General features: G+C 39.4%; 1 protein-coding gene across 1 annotated transcript in view; it reads right to left on the reverse strand.

Moving 5' to 3' along the window:
- Positions 1-710: 710 nt before the first annotated feature.
- ZNF106 (zinc finger protein 106) overlaps positions 711-17,271 on the reverse strand; it is a 32,254-nt gene continuing 15,693 nt past the window's right edge. The window contains exons 9-22 of the mRNA XM_009887966.1: positions 16,762-17,097; positions 11,127-11,907; positions 10,688-10,743; positions 10,043-10,188; positions 9,594-9,728; positions 8,576-8,692; positions 7,529-7,720; positions 6,332-6,394; positions 5,268-5,387; positions 4,730-4,801; positions 3,125-3,196; positions 2,340-2,486; positions 970-1,309; positions 711-870 (exon numbers count right to left, since the gene is read on the reverse strand). Coding sequence (XP_009886268.1) covers positions 1,253-1,309; positions 2,340-2,486; positions 3,125-3,196; positions 4,730-4,801; positions 5,268-5,387; positions 6,332-6,394; positions 7,529-7,720; positions 8,576-8,692; positions 9,594-9,728; positions 10,043-10,188; positions 10,688-10,743; positions 11,127-11,907; positions 16,762-17,097 — 2,294 coding nt within the window. The 3' untranslated portion in view covers positions 711-870; positions 970-1,252. The remainder of the gene's footprint in view (positions 871-969; positions 1,310-2,339; positions 2,487-3,124; positions 3,197-4,729; positions 4,802-5,267; positions 5,388-6,331; positions 6,395-7,528; positions 7,721-8,575; positions 8,693-9,593; positions 9,729-10,042; positions 10,189-10,687; positions 10,744-11,126; positions 11,908-16,761; positions 17,098-17,271) is intronic.

Raw genomic sequence — 17,271 nt, forward strand, 5'->3', positions numbered from 1 at the left:
TGCATTAGTAGAAACAAGACTTTTACACGCAACATGCATTTAGTATCCTCAGCTTCTGCTTGAGAACTTTAGACTTTAAAATGCTTTAAAATCCTGCTCCACCCTTTCCAGTTGAGTCTTTACAACCTTGATATAGCCCAAGCCAATTAAGCCAGTTCACCACAGAAACAAAACAGTACCTAAGTCGATGCGCTTCGCCAGCACCTTTGCATTTCTCTTATTTTGCTATGCCATGAAGATACAGGACAGCAAGGCTCAGTCACTAAGATTCCAACTAAAACCAGGAATCCAACTATGGGGTTGTATCAAGACAGCAGTGGTTATGCTGGTACTTAGTTAAAACAAATGCCAACACCACTTACTTCTTTCCTGTACAAAAGGGCCTATATTTAAAAAGACTAAGATTGCAAAGCACGTGAGTGGAGCCACCGTTCTGGTTGTTTTGCTGCTACTGGCATACTTCTCAAGAAACAACTGCTTTCCTCTAAATAAACAAAATACTTCAGGAGGTATAGTATTTAGGGCAGTATGTCACTGTATATATTGTGCCAGTTGCAGCAATTTTTACACAAGGAATAAAAAATAAGTTACAATTAACATTAAAAAAATTAATTTATTCCAGTTCTCCACAAAATACCTTTTCTTTTTATGAAGAAAGTCAAAATGTACATGGGATATTCAGGTTACACTATTAGAATTTGTGATATTCTGGTTTGCAGATTTTTATTAAAATCAGATAAAAAATTGAATACAACATAAAACCAGACATGTCTTAGACACTTCACAGGCTTCAAGCTGAGTTTGCAAACACCAGCACCTATTGTAATTTAAGTTCTCAACACCCCTCTGGACTTTCCACAGACTCTCAGGCTATGCTTCTTACAAAAAAAAAAACAACCCAACAAACAAACAAAAAAAAAAACAACCCACAAAACCAAAAACAAAAACCCGAACAAACAGAAAAAAAACAAACAACAAAAAACCCAAGGCAGACAAGAGGAGGGAATATTCTTAACTGTCAATGAATTAAAAACTTGCAAGAATCTTCCATTTGGGCCAAGTCTTAATTCACCAGCCTTATTTCTACAGAGTGCAACACAACCTGCAATCTCTGTAGCAAGGCATTTCAGCCCCACTCCATTTTTACATTTGTAGTGGGAAAAGAAAGAGGAAAGACTGGAGTAAGAAATTGATGCTATTTGGAATAATTCTGACATATAAAATTGCTTCCCAATGTGGGAGGTGAAAAGCTTCATGAGTCAATCCTGCTGTCATCCTCAGCATGTCTTTCAATGTGTCCTACAGCATCCTAGAAAAGAACCAGAGAAGTCAGATAATAATCATCATCATCACAAAAAAACTTTGCAAAAGACTCCTGAAGACTCAGTGAAAGCGGTATTCTGGATAATATACATTTTTTGGCTTAAAGCTGCTAAAAAAGTTTTAAAAATAATGATAATAATAAGAATAAAAAAAATCAATGCCAAGCTATTAAATCACATATATAGTGTCTGACATACCACATAATTCAAGGCAAATAAAAACCAGCTTCCTTTCTGACTGGAAGGATGTATCAAATAAACACATCATATACGAAGCCAGTGCTTAAAGAGAAATTAAGGATTCTATTTCTGTTTCCTAGTTCTCAAAGAAACCTCCTTCCATTATGTATTTTGAAGTGTTCAACAGGAACGTAGTTTATATTGCCAAGGAGTAAAATGTGGATTTTACCAATCAGTCTACAGGTAAAAACCCTCCTTCCACCCACTCCCCAACCCTTTCCACATCACTTAATCCCAACTGGCATCTAACTCTTACGCCTTCTTCATTTCCCCTCCCCCCCATCTGTGCTAACATCTATTCAGAAATTTATGCATTATACTTCTTTGAAGACTGTAAGCAAAACCAATCCTGTGTGAAAAATAAACAGCATCAGCATCTAGACCAACGAAGGGGGGTAGTGATGGTTAAAAATTCAGATAAAAATCTGTTTCAAGACTAATGTTTGTTCACCTTAAAAATAATTGTTTCCTACAAAAACTTAATAACATCTTGAGTATAGTTTCCAGAATTTCTTCTAATATTTCAAGAAATTTACCATTTTAGGACCAAACTGTTTTGAATGGACCATATCTCAAGTTATCATACTTAGCTGCACTCTTCATCTGTCGCAGGCTGAAACCCTGTTAGCCTTGTATGACTGTAACTCTATGCAGTTAAGCCTGTTAAGACTGGAAGAACTGAACGATTTTTAAGAAAAATAGGATCAAGTCCCATAATTGGGGTTATAGTATGTACCTTATACTACCAAATACAAACACGTTAGTTCAACCACATACCTGCTTGGAACCTTTTCTGGAAGTAAAGAAAGCATCACAGTTCTTCCAACGACATTTTAGGGTCTGAAAATTTGGGTTGGTGTGGTCAGTTAGCAAGTGTTGTTTCAGATGATCCACAACTCCAAAGATCAGTGAACATCCGTGCCACTGGGAGAAAAACCATGCCAGAATAAGCCAGGGAAAAAGAATTTTAGCTAATGCCTTTATTTGTGCAACTTAACAATATTGTCCCAAGACTGTTCACACGCATGCCACCTCCTGTAAGTTTTTTTTAACCTTCTTATCTCATTTCCATTCTCAGTGGTCTCTAACCCTTTAATCACAGTGTTGCAGATATTTTTCCTGCCTCTAGACAAGCCTAGACCATCAGCAATAATAGCAAGAAGAAGAGAGGAACTAAGCCTTTACAAGATTTAAGCTTACCCAAGACAGTCATTAGGAATTTAATTAAACTTATTTAGCAGAGTAAATCTGCTTTTGTACATCACTCAGCTGAAGTTTTTGGTTTTAAACAGTTAAATGTCACTTTCTAAAAATTGCCAGGAAAAAAAATAATTTAGGATGCTACTACCGACTTGCCCCAAAGCATACACACATACTAAAGACCATGAGAAAGGGAACTAGCGATATATGCTTGCATTTAAAATTTACATATACATTTAAAAAATATAATTAAATTATTAAAAATTAAAGATCAAGCTACCCAAGACTGAGAAGTGACCACCCCCAGAAAAATCACTCTATAACCTGTAACAAAGGAATACTAGAAACATTTTGCTCATTACCCAGCAACGATAATTCTGCATCAGATTAAGCCTCACAGCTCTGACACTGCCATCATAACATCCAGTGTAGATCTGTAAATGAAACATTTATGGATAAGCGAGGTGGGAATAGTAACTTTGAAAGAGGCTTCAGCATAGAGTATATTAGATGAACAACAGTAAGATACCAACATGCAAGGCTTCAAATTTAAAAAACGGGTCTGAGCTAATTCTTTTAAGGTTTGCATTCACAGTTTACAAAAAACTACTAATGAATAAGAAGTATTTCCATAACTCCTACTGTTGATACTGTCATGTGTGGAGGAGTTCAGAAAACTTTAAAATATAATGTTACTATCCACTGAAGTGAAAAAAAAAAAAAAATTAGGTGTAAATGTTAAGTTGAATATATTTCCAGGATTTAACCAGTTATATGTATATCAAAAAGGGATGGAGAAGAAGGGTGAGGAAGAAGATCAAAATTTCAGAAAGAGAAGACTGATGCAGCTCCTGAGAAAGTAGGCAAAATGACATCTTAAAAAAAGACTTTTGCTAGGCAAATACTCCGCACAAAATCGTGTTTTGGAAAGAAAAGTGTATCAGACACTCGTAATTCCACAAAGAACACTCATTATTAAAAAAGTCCTCGCATAATACAGAAAAATCTGCAATCTGAAGATTTCATTTGTTATTCATTGCCCAGTCTGGCCCAAACTGTGACATCAAGCCTTTCTGTCTCTTGGAAATTCATCACTTGGATATAACAGCTAATCTGCTTTGTGTAAAAGACTACACCTTACTAAAGACTACTACAGAAAATTACAATCTTTCACTCCACGCTAAGCTTCTCATTTGAACACTTCTTTGATTTGAGAATACCCAAAGCAGACTATTGCTGGAGACAGTTCAAGCCTCAGACTGTAAGCACAAAGCCTGAGTGCACTTAGCTCTCCACCTCACTCGCATGGGAAGTGAAGCTCGGGCAGTATGTATTCCAGTTAGTAGGAGATCAGTTCTGTTAGACATGATTCTTCTGTTATCACAGACATTACTATATCTCTATACCTCTTATTTTACAATCTGAAAGAAAGTTTGCACACAAATTCCTACACGTGCAGACAAATAAGTGTTTATAATGACTATTTTGAGCAAGTTATTTATCCAGAAGTGCTTTTGAAACCTATCGTGTAGGGCAGATGCATGAAGAAATCTGTGCGCCTAAATCAACTGCATACTTTTGTTGAGGGTCTATCAAAGGTTGCTTGAGAAAACTTCACCCACAGTCAAACCTCTAGTATTTGTGTGACTGGCTTGAGCAAAATTCAAACAGGATTGATGCTTGACAAGAGGGAATATTTTTTACTATTTCTGTACTCTTCATCGCAATCATGACTGTAAACAAAACTGTTGTTTTAAGACTACAATAACCTAGAAGATAATTTTTGCCCAGACAATAATATTACATAAATACAAAACGGTTATAGCAACTTGATTTTTTGGCTGAAGTTTCCAAGTTCCTCTGCCTTAGTTGGTCAGCAGGTTGATTTCATTATCTAAAAAATGTCTTGTATGTGCTTGTGCAAATTATAACCATCTCTTTGAGACCCGTGAAAAGAAGGAAGTTACCATGCTCTTATGGATGGTCATACACATGATCATATCTGTGTGGCCTCCATAGACTTGCAAGCGGTCGTGCGACTTGAAAGAAAAAGAAAAGACATTTAATAGCATGACAGTCAGTAGCCATTTTTCACAAACATGCAAATGACAATGCTTCCAAGAGCAGTTTCCTGGGTAGCAACTAAACTCCCCTGGTGGATTCCAAACTTCGTAGCCACCATGAAAGCTCACTTTTGTTTACATTACTTCTGTGAGTCTTTCTGTCCAACTAAGCACTTCTTTTTTCAAGCAGACAAAACTAGTATTTCCCTGCTTTTATCAGCTGTCTTTATCTTAGGATAACCCAGGTTCTAAAGAAACATTTTAGGTGATATTCTTTAAAACTTATGTATTTTGGCTGGTGAGACAACTATATATTCTGAACAACAGGAAAGAGAGAGATGGGCCAGAAACCAGTAAGCACAAAGATTACTTCTACTTGAATTCAAAATCATTAATTAACACATATTAGATAAATGTCATTAGTAACCATCGAATTTCTTACCTGTAGTTCATAAACACGAACAAATTTATCCAGGCATGCTGTCACCATCACTTTCCCAAGAATGTTCACAACTGTTACTGCATGGTTATGGCCTTTATAGATCCGTACCAGCTCTCCAGTCTGTGCCAAGAAAAAGCAAAGGCAAATAGGTGTTTGGTTGCTGTTTGTTTTTTAAAAACAACAAAACAAAACAGTTTTATCTAACCTAGGTAAGGTAATTAGTTTCAGTGCTCACAACTCAAAAAATGGAAACACCCATTTCCTGTGAAGGCACTTCTAGATTACAATCAAATATTACTTATCCTTTTCTTTGCCCATGTTAACACAGAGCCATTCCAGTACAGTAGAAATACATGCCACTATGGAAAGTGCCTACTTCTCTTCTTCCCATCATTAGTTACACGTGCCCCCCTATCCAGCAACTAGTACCGTGCTAGTAGTACTAGCAGTATTTATGTAGCCACAAAGATCAGTGAGCAAATTTAGTTAAATACACAGAAATATACAATTTTTTGGTCAATTAAAACTTACCCCTGATAAGTTTCTTAACCTAACTTACTGAATAGCTACATGAATGCTTCTGCTAGCACAAGGGAAAGATAGTGTAAAAGAGGAAGACTGTGGCAGGCTAGAGACAAAGCTTTCACAACAGTATAACAGCTTTTCAACTAGCTAGTTTAGAACGCTGTTTGTGTTCCTCAGCTTTTTCTTGTAATAAAGAAACTCTTCCTCCAGCAGAATCTCTCACATGGATTTGTTCTGAATCCTTTACACATTATTAGCACTGTAGTAATATTTGCAAAAGCAAGACTCCCAGATAAAAAGGCACGGCACATCATATTACTAGAGTGAGCATGTTTTTGTTTCCCAAGGTATTTTATCCTCTGCATCCCTCCTTAGTTAGCTACAGTGCATAGTCACATTAACAAAGTCATGTGACTTCCTTTTCTGGAAGCTATTCTGCCCTACCAGTCAGTCAAAAATTCTGGAAATACTGACTTTATAGCACTGGAATTCACTGCCTTAATAGCAAAAGCTGTTCCAACTTTACATATAAGACTTACATGAATGTTGTGGGCATGGACAGACTGATCACTGGAGCCGCTGAATACCAGATCGTTCACAACCTTACGAAAAGAAAAACACCAAAAAAACCCCAAAACACCAAAGATTAGTTTTATTTTTGTAACAGATATGGAAATGGGCAAGCAAAATATTAAGACACAGTTGAGTTTAAAGTTGTACTGTAATACTTCCTAAATTTGACAGTCTTAAAATCAATGGAGAGTATGAAAAAAATCACATGTTGAGTTCTTCAGATAAGAGCTAGAAAATGTACTATGCTATCCTAATGATGACTTTTGACACTTCACAATTGACATTAGAAGCTGTTAACTTGCAGCCCACTGGGCTAACTCATCCTACCTATGGACTATTCTCAGGGGCAGCTCAGCAGCAGATCAGGGACCAAGCAAACTGAATGCAGAGTGCTGCTTTACACATGCACAGCAAGTCCGCTGTTTCCTGGAAATATTGGATGCACTGTGCATTTATATTCTGGTGATGTGAGAAAAATGGTGCTCTTGATAAGTACTAATCTAGAAAGGAAGCTCAACAGATCCATCACGGATCAAGAAGGGACCACAGTATGCTGCCACGCAAGTAGGACTAGGATAGTCCACAGAGCAAAGAAGGCTGTGCCACTGCACCATAATAGCTAAAGTGACACATACAACTTATGGAAGTCACCCCCTATCTGTTACATGATAGTGGTCACAGCAAAGCTGTCAGACAAGCATACGTTCCACCTTGTAATCTCAGCAGCCAGAAACCTGTAAATAAGCGGTAGTGATTCTTCTATTAAAAAAAAAAAAAGAAAAGAAAAAGAATACTTCTCTAGACTTAAATTTGTTCCCGTTTCCTCTGAGGTTTGTACAATCTGTGTATGTGAAGACTAGTTTCATCTTTTCCCCAACTTTCCCTCTGTTGGCAAACTCACATTTCAAGATTCTCTGAATCTTCTAACCACATGAAATAAACATGCTTCCTACATACACACCCCCAACAGTTCTGCTGGGAACATGAGATAAGGCAGCCAGCCAGAGACAATTTTCCTACCAAATTACTCAGTCTTTATCATTAAAAGTCAAGAAATCCTCTGCTTCCTACCACAATCTGCTCACTATTAGATGAGGAAGTAGAAGAAAAAACACACCATTTTAAGCATTCTTTGTGAAAACTGTATTTTCAGAGAAACTTGCCTTCATGCAGAGTATAGTCTTGCTGTGACCTTCCAGGGTTCTGAGAAGCAACCCGTTCCGTGCATCTCGCACGCTGATGGTGCAGTCGTAGGAGCCCACTACCAACAACTTGCGTGCCCCCTCCTGAGCTGTGGCTAGACAGCTCACTGCTCTAGGGCCATGGCACTCAAAGGTATCAACCTGCTTGTTGTTCTGTTAGGGGAGGAAAAAATGGTTTTTAAAAACTAAAAAATTGCTATGACACTGACTAGACCACTGAGTCCTTTTTGTGTTGTACTTGTTATAGCATCTGATTTCAGTTTAGTAACACACCATTTCAGCAGTGTGTAAGAGTTGAATCTTAACAACTAACTTTCCAAATCAGGGAAATAACTCCTTATGTTTGGCTTCAATTTTCTATCTTTTAAAAAAAAAATTCGTTATTTAGCAAAGGTCCAGTAAATCCTTCTTCTGAGTTAGAACAATGAGAGGGAATAGTGTTACGAGAACAATGCAAAACAGAATAAATTTGTAAGGATAAATTTGAGAAATTAGTCTAGGATCAATGAAAAGAATAATCAGAAAAATAATTTATTTAAATAATGACTTTTATTCATTTTTAAATATCATGGGAACTGCTGATTAAACCTCTTTGTCAGAAAACCACGTGAATGAGTCTCTTCTGTAACTGCAAATGGAGCAGGCAAAACCAGCAACGCATTTAAGTCTCTCCCAGTACTCTGATGAGCAAAAAAGGAGGATTCACGAATAATCAACTATGTCAAAAAGGTCTCATGACACATGAGTGGTAGGCCAGGTGGAACCTTAAGGAAAAACGTGACAACAATGCAGCAATTAAGAGAAAGGTAACTGGAGGAAAGGGGAGATGAGACAGCTTCGTGCACTGACAAAATAAAAGACCAAAAGGGGCTAACAGTGACTATTTATACCAAAATACTTAAATTACAAATACACTCACTACTCAAGAGAAAGAATGGAAAGAAACACAAAGTGGGGAGAAAGAACATCGCAACAGGCTTTTAGGTTCCAATATTTGAACAAACTAACCTTTATGCTGAAAGTAACCACAGTGCCATTTGCAAGGCCTGCATAAAGGATCCGCCATCGACTGTGTAAACAGAGCACTCGATCTTCCAATTTAAACTGTACCATGCACTCTCTGGTCTGGCAACAGAAAGAAGTATTTAAAGCTTTTCATTAACTGAAAACAATTCAGGGAAAAAAGCCTGAAGTGAATGATGATTTCTACCTACAACTTGCATTTTCTGAACCAACAGAGCTGGAGAAAAACAGCTGAAAGTCTGGTATCACATGGCAGTTTGGCTCTGGTTTTAATCAACTTGCTCCCATCTTTGAGGCTTTACTGTACTTCAGTAACCAGTTATAAACCTAAAAGCTTTATTCATGTCACAACCTCTAATGTATACATAAGTTTAGACTACAGACTATGTGTATATATGAAAAACACCCTGTTACATGCTTTTGTTCGAGGAATCCCCATGAAGTCCCCCCAAAGGGAAATGCCATGAATCATCAGCTTGAGTCAAAAACCTCTGGCAGTTTGCCCCTTGAAGCAGATACTCGCTTTCTAGTCCATCAAGCCACAGATTGGACAAGCCTTCCTGTCATTTATCCTTAGAAGTCCAGCTTTGGAAGTCTCAGTCTGCTCTTCTACCTGCCCTCAGAATAATAAACACCTGTTCCTCTATAGCTGCTCTACAAAGAAAGCAGTGCCTTCCATAAGCAATGCAGTTAGAAATACAGCAAGACAAATACAGTATCCGTGGCCAGACAACCATCCCACACTTTGATGTTCCCAGCATTCAGGATCCCGTCATCCTGTTCTGGCAAAACCTCTGCTGACAAGCTAGCCAAAAGATCAGGGTAGTAAATGACTTCACGGTTTGCTATTTGGCTGAGTTTTTTTCCTGCTCCACTCTAATAAGGTATAAAGTGGGGCTCATGTCCAGCTTATATGAGTTTAAAAGGCTCTTTTCATTTATATTTGCAAAGAAACATTCGCATCAAAAAGCAGTACACGTTAACCAACACAGAGCTGGTGTACCTTGATGTTGTAACAGTTGATTGTGTGGTCGCTTGAGCCAGTGTAGAGTGCAGCGTTCTTCCCATTTGTCTGCGTGACCAGGAGGCAGTTCACTTTTGAAGTATGTCCTTCAAAGATGGCCACACACTTCCTGCTCTAAAAAGGAAAGCATAGACTCTGTCAACATAAAGGCCCATAATGTCTCTTGGGATCTGTGCCTGACACAGTAGGATAGGACAGCTAAAAAAAAGCAGGACATATAGAGCAATCTATCTCCCCTTACCCATCTCATAGGAAGAAGGGGTTGGGGAGGGGGAGAAGAGAGGTTCGAAGGAAAGAATAGAAGAAAACCAAAATCGAGTGCTTGAAAAAGCAGCTGCTTCCTTAACTACACAGTAAGCCTTCACAAAAACAGAACTGCAACCTTGTGACTACAATTAATGGAACACCATTCCCACAACCTTACTTACAACCAGATTGTAGGCACAAACAGTTTTGTCTGCTGAGCAGGTATACAACAAATTCCCAAAAATCTGAATAGCATTCACTGCAGCTAGGTGTCCCTCAAAGTTTCCCTCTGTCGGTTCTTCATCCTCACCTGGCTCCGAAGACACTTCTGTAGGACAGAGACACACGTACTTTGATTATGTGAACACGCTCAAGCAAACACGCTACTGTTGTTTGTATCACCAAAGAGCAGAACTATTTTGTGAGCTCAGCACCTTAAAGTCAGATTTCATTCTGGGTGCCAGCTGGAGCCTGTACATGGCAGAAGGCAATACAAAATGCCAGGAAGACCTTTATATGATGTTAAGTCCAGAAAGATCTTTCAAATAGAAAAAGGACTGTACTATTGTTTGTCCTACAGCGCTACAGAGACTGTGGAGCGTAAGTGTTTGTGTGGGAGGGGGCGGGGGATGTGGGGGGATCAAGGCACAAAGCATTCAATGAGGGAAGACCTAAGTGAGTATGCATCACTTCCCACTTCAGTTTTCAGTGCAGAATTTTATCTTCAGGGCAAAATTCCCCTCTGGAAGCAGTCTGATCGAGACTTAACTCAATGTCCTGCAAGATACTATACACAAAGTATCAGAAGAAAAGCTTAAAAGATATACCTGACGAGTTCTTTGATCCTCTTAGTGATGATATGGAAGTCTGCGTCTCAGCCACGCTGCAATACAGAAATAAAGAGTAGTGAGATTGGACTTTGCATGTTCATTTTCAGACAAAATACTGGTGTAAGTAATACTCCAGAATACAAGACACTGCACTTAGTAGAAAATAGGCTGTAATAGATAAGCTTATAAACAAACTTTCCTTGGAGGGCAGCCTTGTTCTTGTACTAGCAAAATTAGTACTTAACAAGACACGTTCATTTGTTGGACCAAAAAAGAAAATTCAATTTTCTTTTTCCCTCTTATTTCACTCCTGAATGAAATTAAAAGTTACTGATGTTTTAAGACTTTCTGAATAGGAAAATAATAATAAAAAAGAGAGTCCTCTTACGAATAGTGTTTAATGCTTTTACTTTTGAGAGACCTACCACAATCTCACCTTCTTTTCCCATCATTCCTATAATTTGTGCCAATCTCACTGGTAGAGCTCACTTCATCATAACCAGAGCAAGATGCCTCTAGGACTGCTTGATCCACAGAGCTGCACGACTCCCTCTTTGATGGACTGTCTGGTTTCTCATCTCCTGACTCTGATGAACCAATGTCAACGACCTCACACTGGGGCGCAGGAACTTCCACTAGTTCCAGTGAAGCATCACTGTCATTCTCATCTTTGTTTCTTGCTGTTAGAGCAGTAGCTCCATTCTCCTGTCTTGGAGAAGTGGATGTAGTAACTTTTTCTCCTTTAGGAACCTTTCCACCCTTGACTTTCCGGACAGGCTTAGAGTCAATTATATCCTGTTCTGTATCACTGTTCTCTGGCACACGGGCTGCCCTCAGAGTTTTCTTCTTCCTTAACTTTCTCCTCTTCCTGTTTCCTTTTTCTGCTGGAACTACAGTGGTTGCCGTCTGTTGCTCAGACAGTTCTGCTGACAATTTGGGGGTTTTATCCATTGGCATTTCTAGAAAGACTGAATGCTTTGCAAGAGAGGTGCTACAGTGATCCAGTAAAAAGCATTCAGTCACTGTATCGTTTGCTTCTCTGTTGCTGAAAACAGACAGTGAATGAGGAGAAGGGTTCTCAGGAAGTCCAGCCTTTCCCCTGTCCGCAGCAGGCTTGCGAACATCTTGATTAGTGTGTTGGAAACAAGCTGCCAGCTCTGATAGGGATATGGTTGCAGAGATAACTGGATACACTGGAGCTTTCTGGATGGTCTCTTCTGAAGAAAACAGACTAGTGTTATATTCAATCTGTACAGCAAAAAATATTTATGTAAAATTGCCTTCCCTGCATTTTTAGTTTATACTTAATTATGCAAATAAAGTACATATACCTGCATGTTGAAAGCTATGTGCACATGCAGATCTGCTATTTCAGTCAGCTATACTTTAAAAAACACAGCCGGGGAATAAAATATTTACCTGTGTACCCAGAAGCAAAGGTATGGGGCAAACCATTTTTGATGCATCCATCATCTTTGAAAGGTCACAGAGAACAGGAGAGCTGCCTGAGGACTGAAGGAAAGCTAAAGTCACACCCGCCTTCAAAAAGGCCAACAAGGAGAACCCAGGAAACTACAGGCCAGTCACCCTCACCTCCATCCCTGGAAAGGTGATGGAACAGCTCATCCTGGATATCATCTCTAAGCATGTAGAGGAAAAGAAGGTTATCAAGAGTGGTCAACATGTATTCACCAAAGGGAAAGCATGTTTGACCAATCCAATAACCTCCTATGATGAAATGACTGGCTGGGTGGATGAGGGGACAGCAGTGGATGTTGTCTACCTCGACTTTGGCAAGGCTTCTGACACAGTCTCCTATAAAATCCACATAGGTAAGCTTAGGAAGTGTGGGTTAGATAACTGGACAGTGGGGTGGATTAAGAACTGGCTGAATGGCAGAGCTCAGAGGGTTGTTATCAGTTGTGCAGTCTAGTTGGAGGCCTGTAACTAGCGATGTTCCCCAGGGGTCAGTACTGAGTCCAGTCTTGTTCAACATATTCATCAATGACCTTGATGTGGGGACAGAGTCTACCCTCAGCAAGTTTGCTGGTGACACGAAACCGGGAGGAGTGGCTGACACACCAGGAGGCTGTGCCGCCATACACCGACACCTGGACAGGCTGGAGAGCGGGGCAGAGAGGAACATAATGAAGTTTCATCCTCCCCTCTACTCTGCCCTGGTGAGGCCGCATCTGGAGTACTGTGTCCAGTTCTGGGCCCCCCAGCTGAAGAAGGACAGGGAACTACTGGAGAGTCCAGCAGAGGGCTACAAAGATGATCAAGGGAATGCAGCAACTCTCTTATGAGGAAAAGCTGAGAAAGCTGGGTCAGTTTAGCCTGGAGAAATGATGACTGAGAGGGGATCTCATCAATGCTTATAAATTTCTAAAGGGTAGGTGTCAAGAGGATGGGGCCAGACTCATTTCAGTGGTGCCTGGCAACAGGACAAAGGGCAATGGGCACAAGCTGGAACACAGGAAATTCCATCTCAACATGACAAAAAACTTCTTTCCTTTGAGGGTGACAGAGCACTAGAACAGGATGCCCGGAGAGGTTGTGGAGTTTCCTTCTCTGGAGATACTCAAAACCCGCCTGGATGCATTCCTGTCCAACACGCTCTAGGTGAACCTGCTTTGGCAGGGGGGTTGGACTAGATGATCTCTGAAGGTCCCTTCCAAGCCCTACCGTTCTGTGAATCTGCGATCATTCAAGTTGCTGGCTGACTACACGATTTTAAAGTTCTGACAAACAACCTTTGGTGAATCCTAGATTGTTGGCTTGAGATGCTACCAGCCTTCACTGTGTGTTCCCTTACCAGCTGTCACCACTGCTGTAGGAGTGGTATTAAGCAATGCATGCCTAATACATCTCAGCTGCTCAGTGACATAGTTTGAAGACCTTGTGCTTAACCCATCTACATTAGTTATTTCTACCAAGTTACTTAGACCTAACTCAAGGTAGATGAGTCCTGCACAACACACTCTGCAGTATTGTACCTTCTGTCCTGGGAATGGCAGCACTGTAAGCCATCAGGGTAAGCTTTTTAGTTCATTTGTGGGGGACTAAGTGATAGGGAAAACACACTCTCCCTGTCATTTTAATTTGAAGCCAATATGAACAAATGAGTCCAACCTCTCAACGGAGACAGGCTAAGAGCACAGCCAGCACTTCACAGCTGTGTTTCCCACACCCAAAAATTCCCCGGTTGCATTTGCAATAACTATAATCCAGAACAGGATGTTTCAAGTTCACTGCATTTATTGGGTGGGATCCCTCAATGCGAATAGGAAGCTGGCTGAATTTGAAACACTTCCCTGCTTCAGTCTCTTAGAAACCAGCAATGCTTAGACGAAGCTGTTGGACTGTTTAACACATCAAAGTACAAATCTGATGCTTCAGAATTACACATCCAACTAGAGACAGCTTAAATGTGAACATCTCACCCCACACCTTCCTCAGATGGGAAGTTCCAAGACAAAATTAAAACCATGCTGACAGTATAGGGTATATCATATTTAAAGTAAATCAATGGATTCCTCTGACCCATAACTGTCATACACAGATGCAACCTGTTAGAAAACCCTTAATACAGAAGAAATTAATGCTTAGATGAGGTTTAAATAGTTACTGTGTTGAATTATACTGGGGAGAAGGCACACAAACCCTTAAATTCTGAATACACCTCTAACATCATGCATCCCTCATTTCCCACAGGAAGGGGGAGGGAAGGAACTTGGTCACTTAAAAATAAAACATGAAAAAAAGGGTAAACGGCAACTTAAACTGAAATTTCTAAACCCAAAATGTATTAATTCTTAGGGTTTGGAGTACTCAGGTGTTAAAAAAGGAAGCAGGAAATCACCAGGATATCACAAGAAAACAGAATTGCTCGATTCTGCAGGTGGGAGAGGTTGCTGTTAGGGGAAACCAAATGCACTCAGCTCCTTCAAAGCAAGGCTGAGCTGACCACAGATGTTCAACCCCCAAAAAGCAGATAGCCTGCCCTCAGAGAGAATTCCTCTCTGCCAAATTACAGAATTTACCTGATGGTAAATGCTAATTTTCCCCTCAAATTACAAAATTCATTTGATGGCAGACACTCATTTTAAATGTAGCACATATAGAACCTGATCGATATGAAAACCACATTAATTTGACAAACATACATCAAGAGAACATTCTTGCTTTTAGTATGTCAAAAATAAGTTTGTAGGAAACTGAAAAATATGCTAATGTGATGATGACATTTTTAAAGTAATTATTTAACTAATAAATACAGCTATACATTGAAGGTTGTTATGAGAAAAAAAACTAAAAAAATCTCTTTTTCTGTCACACCCGCACAGACAATGAAGTCTGAAGATTCTGCAAGCAAGACGCTATGCCACTGCAGCCAGTGATCACTAAATCTTTATTCTGAATTCTCCAACTCTAACATTAAAGAAAAATGACAAAAGGCACCTCTCTTCATTAATGTTTAAATATAACAGAATGGCATATGCCAATAAAAAAAGGAAAGCAAGGGAAAGGTAGTGGCTTCCTACAAGCTCAGTCTTAACAATGCAAACAAACACAAAAGTTGATTCTTCAACCTGACTCCTCCTCGAGTTTACTTTACCCCTAGAGCTTCATAATTCTCATCAAATCCTCCAAAAAGAAATGAAGCAAAATTCAGAATACTGTATTAATGTAACGTAACACAGTGGAATACAGGAAATGCAATGGTGCCTAAAAAAGCACAAAAAGCTATTTATACAGAATTCTGTATCTGAAGCAAACTGAAAAAAGGTAAAAAACCCTTCAAATTCTTGTATTTACAGGTCTAAGCTTCAATTCAGCCAACACTTACCCTGTGCTTGAGGAAAACATATACTTATAAAAGTAGAACAGCACGGCTTTTTCCAATAGTATTTTCCACTTCAGTTGAAGGAAAAAAAATTTAAGGATCTTACTTATGAACCTTTATCTCAAGTGATCTAAGTTAAGGGTTTGGGTAAATGACAGAGTTATGGCAGACAAACAACCGTCACTAGAGTCGCCCTGCTTGACCCCACACTCTTAGGAAAGTAAAGGATGATTGAGCTTTTAACTTTCGCTTTGTACCTTCAGTTACAGTAGCAAGTTGCAGTGGAAAGTACCAACAGCATTTAAGCCTTTGACCGTGGACCACAGTACATGAGTTTTAGGGGTTTCAAACTGTCTAAATTAAGAGTTAGCAATTTCAGCTACAGCCATTAAGATCTCATTTTTCTGAAGCAGTAGCTCTCACATCAGTAGCTCAGTTAATTCAGCGGTTTTCTCCTCCATACAAAAGTGAACACATACCTTCACTGGTAGCCCTCCCCTACTCACTCCCCTCACATTAGTGAACAGTGCCTGATGTCCTTCTTACAGCAAATTGTTTACTGAAATCACAAATAAGACTACACAAACTTTGAATGAGGTTATTAAATTTAACCAGCATCTCCAAAACAGTGGGATTTGAGAGATGGAGAGGGGTAGAAGACGGATTGTTATTTTTAATGCCACAAATTATATTCTTTGTGTTTATCCAGCAGGACCCAAGAAGACCACAGAATACTCTTAATGTAGTTGGTCTTAATCTTTTTAAAAAGATCTTCAGGCATGCATTTTTCCTTTGCAGGCAGGTTTTCAGCTACCAATGCCCATTAAATGATGCAGAGTAGAAGACAAAAATTACACGGGAGATTTTAATAAAAAAAAAAAAAAAAGCAACACCCAAACCTTAACTGAATTATTCTGAGAGGATGTAACCTGGGAATCCGTGTTTGTTCTATATTTAAAGTAAACTAGAAACCTGTGGGTGCACATGACCACAGTTTACATGTGCTTAACAATTTCAAAAATGTGGAATCCATTTAGATGTATTGTAAGGAAAGTCCCAGTTTCTAAGACTATTAAGTTGACAAAGTCCTACAGAAGTTAATGGGAGTTCACCCCTGCACAACAGGCAGGGGTGTGAGACCCGGTTTACATTCTTCCAGAAAAAAAAATCTGCTTATTTTCTTAAAGCTAGTTCTCTTAAAACAAAGAGAAGCCACACATACCACTCTTCTGCTCCACCTCGTCTGCTTGTGAAGCACATGGAGGGCTCTGGAGTACAGAATTCACATTTTCTGAGCCTTTTGGAGACACAGGTTCTCGTTTAACTTGTACTGAGGAGTCAGAAGGAGCAGTAGGTGTGATGCCAGAAGACTGGAATGGTGACCGTGTATTTACATGAACAGAAGCTCCCAGTGGAGCTACAGAAGAAGACAAAGTGTCCAGAAGGGGCAGGAAGGAGCCTGCAGGAATTAAGTCAGCTGCCATCTGAGATTTGTTATTTCTTCTCTCATTTAGGACACTGCAGGAAAGTTGCTCTGACAGTTCAGAAGGTTCATACGTTTCTAATGACAAAAGAGGAGAGAAAAAAAATTACAGAAGAAAAATGTTCACATTTTACAATAAAATTTAAGTGTGCCAAGAGCTCATTTTTTGTGGATGCAGACAAGGAAGAGAAAAATTCGTAAAAAAGCCACTAGATGGCACTAGCAAAGACAACAGATCACACTTGAACAATA

The sequence above is a fragment of the Charadrius vociferus genome, unplaced genomic scaffold, assembly GCF_000708025.1.
Source record: "Charadrius vociferus isolate BGI_N301 unplaced genomic scaffold, ASM70802v2 scaffold337, whole genome shotgun sequence".
Classification (NCBI taxonomy): domain Eukaryota; kingdom Metazoa; phylum Chordata; class Aves; order Charadriiformes; family Charadriidae; genus Charadrius; species Charadrius vociferus.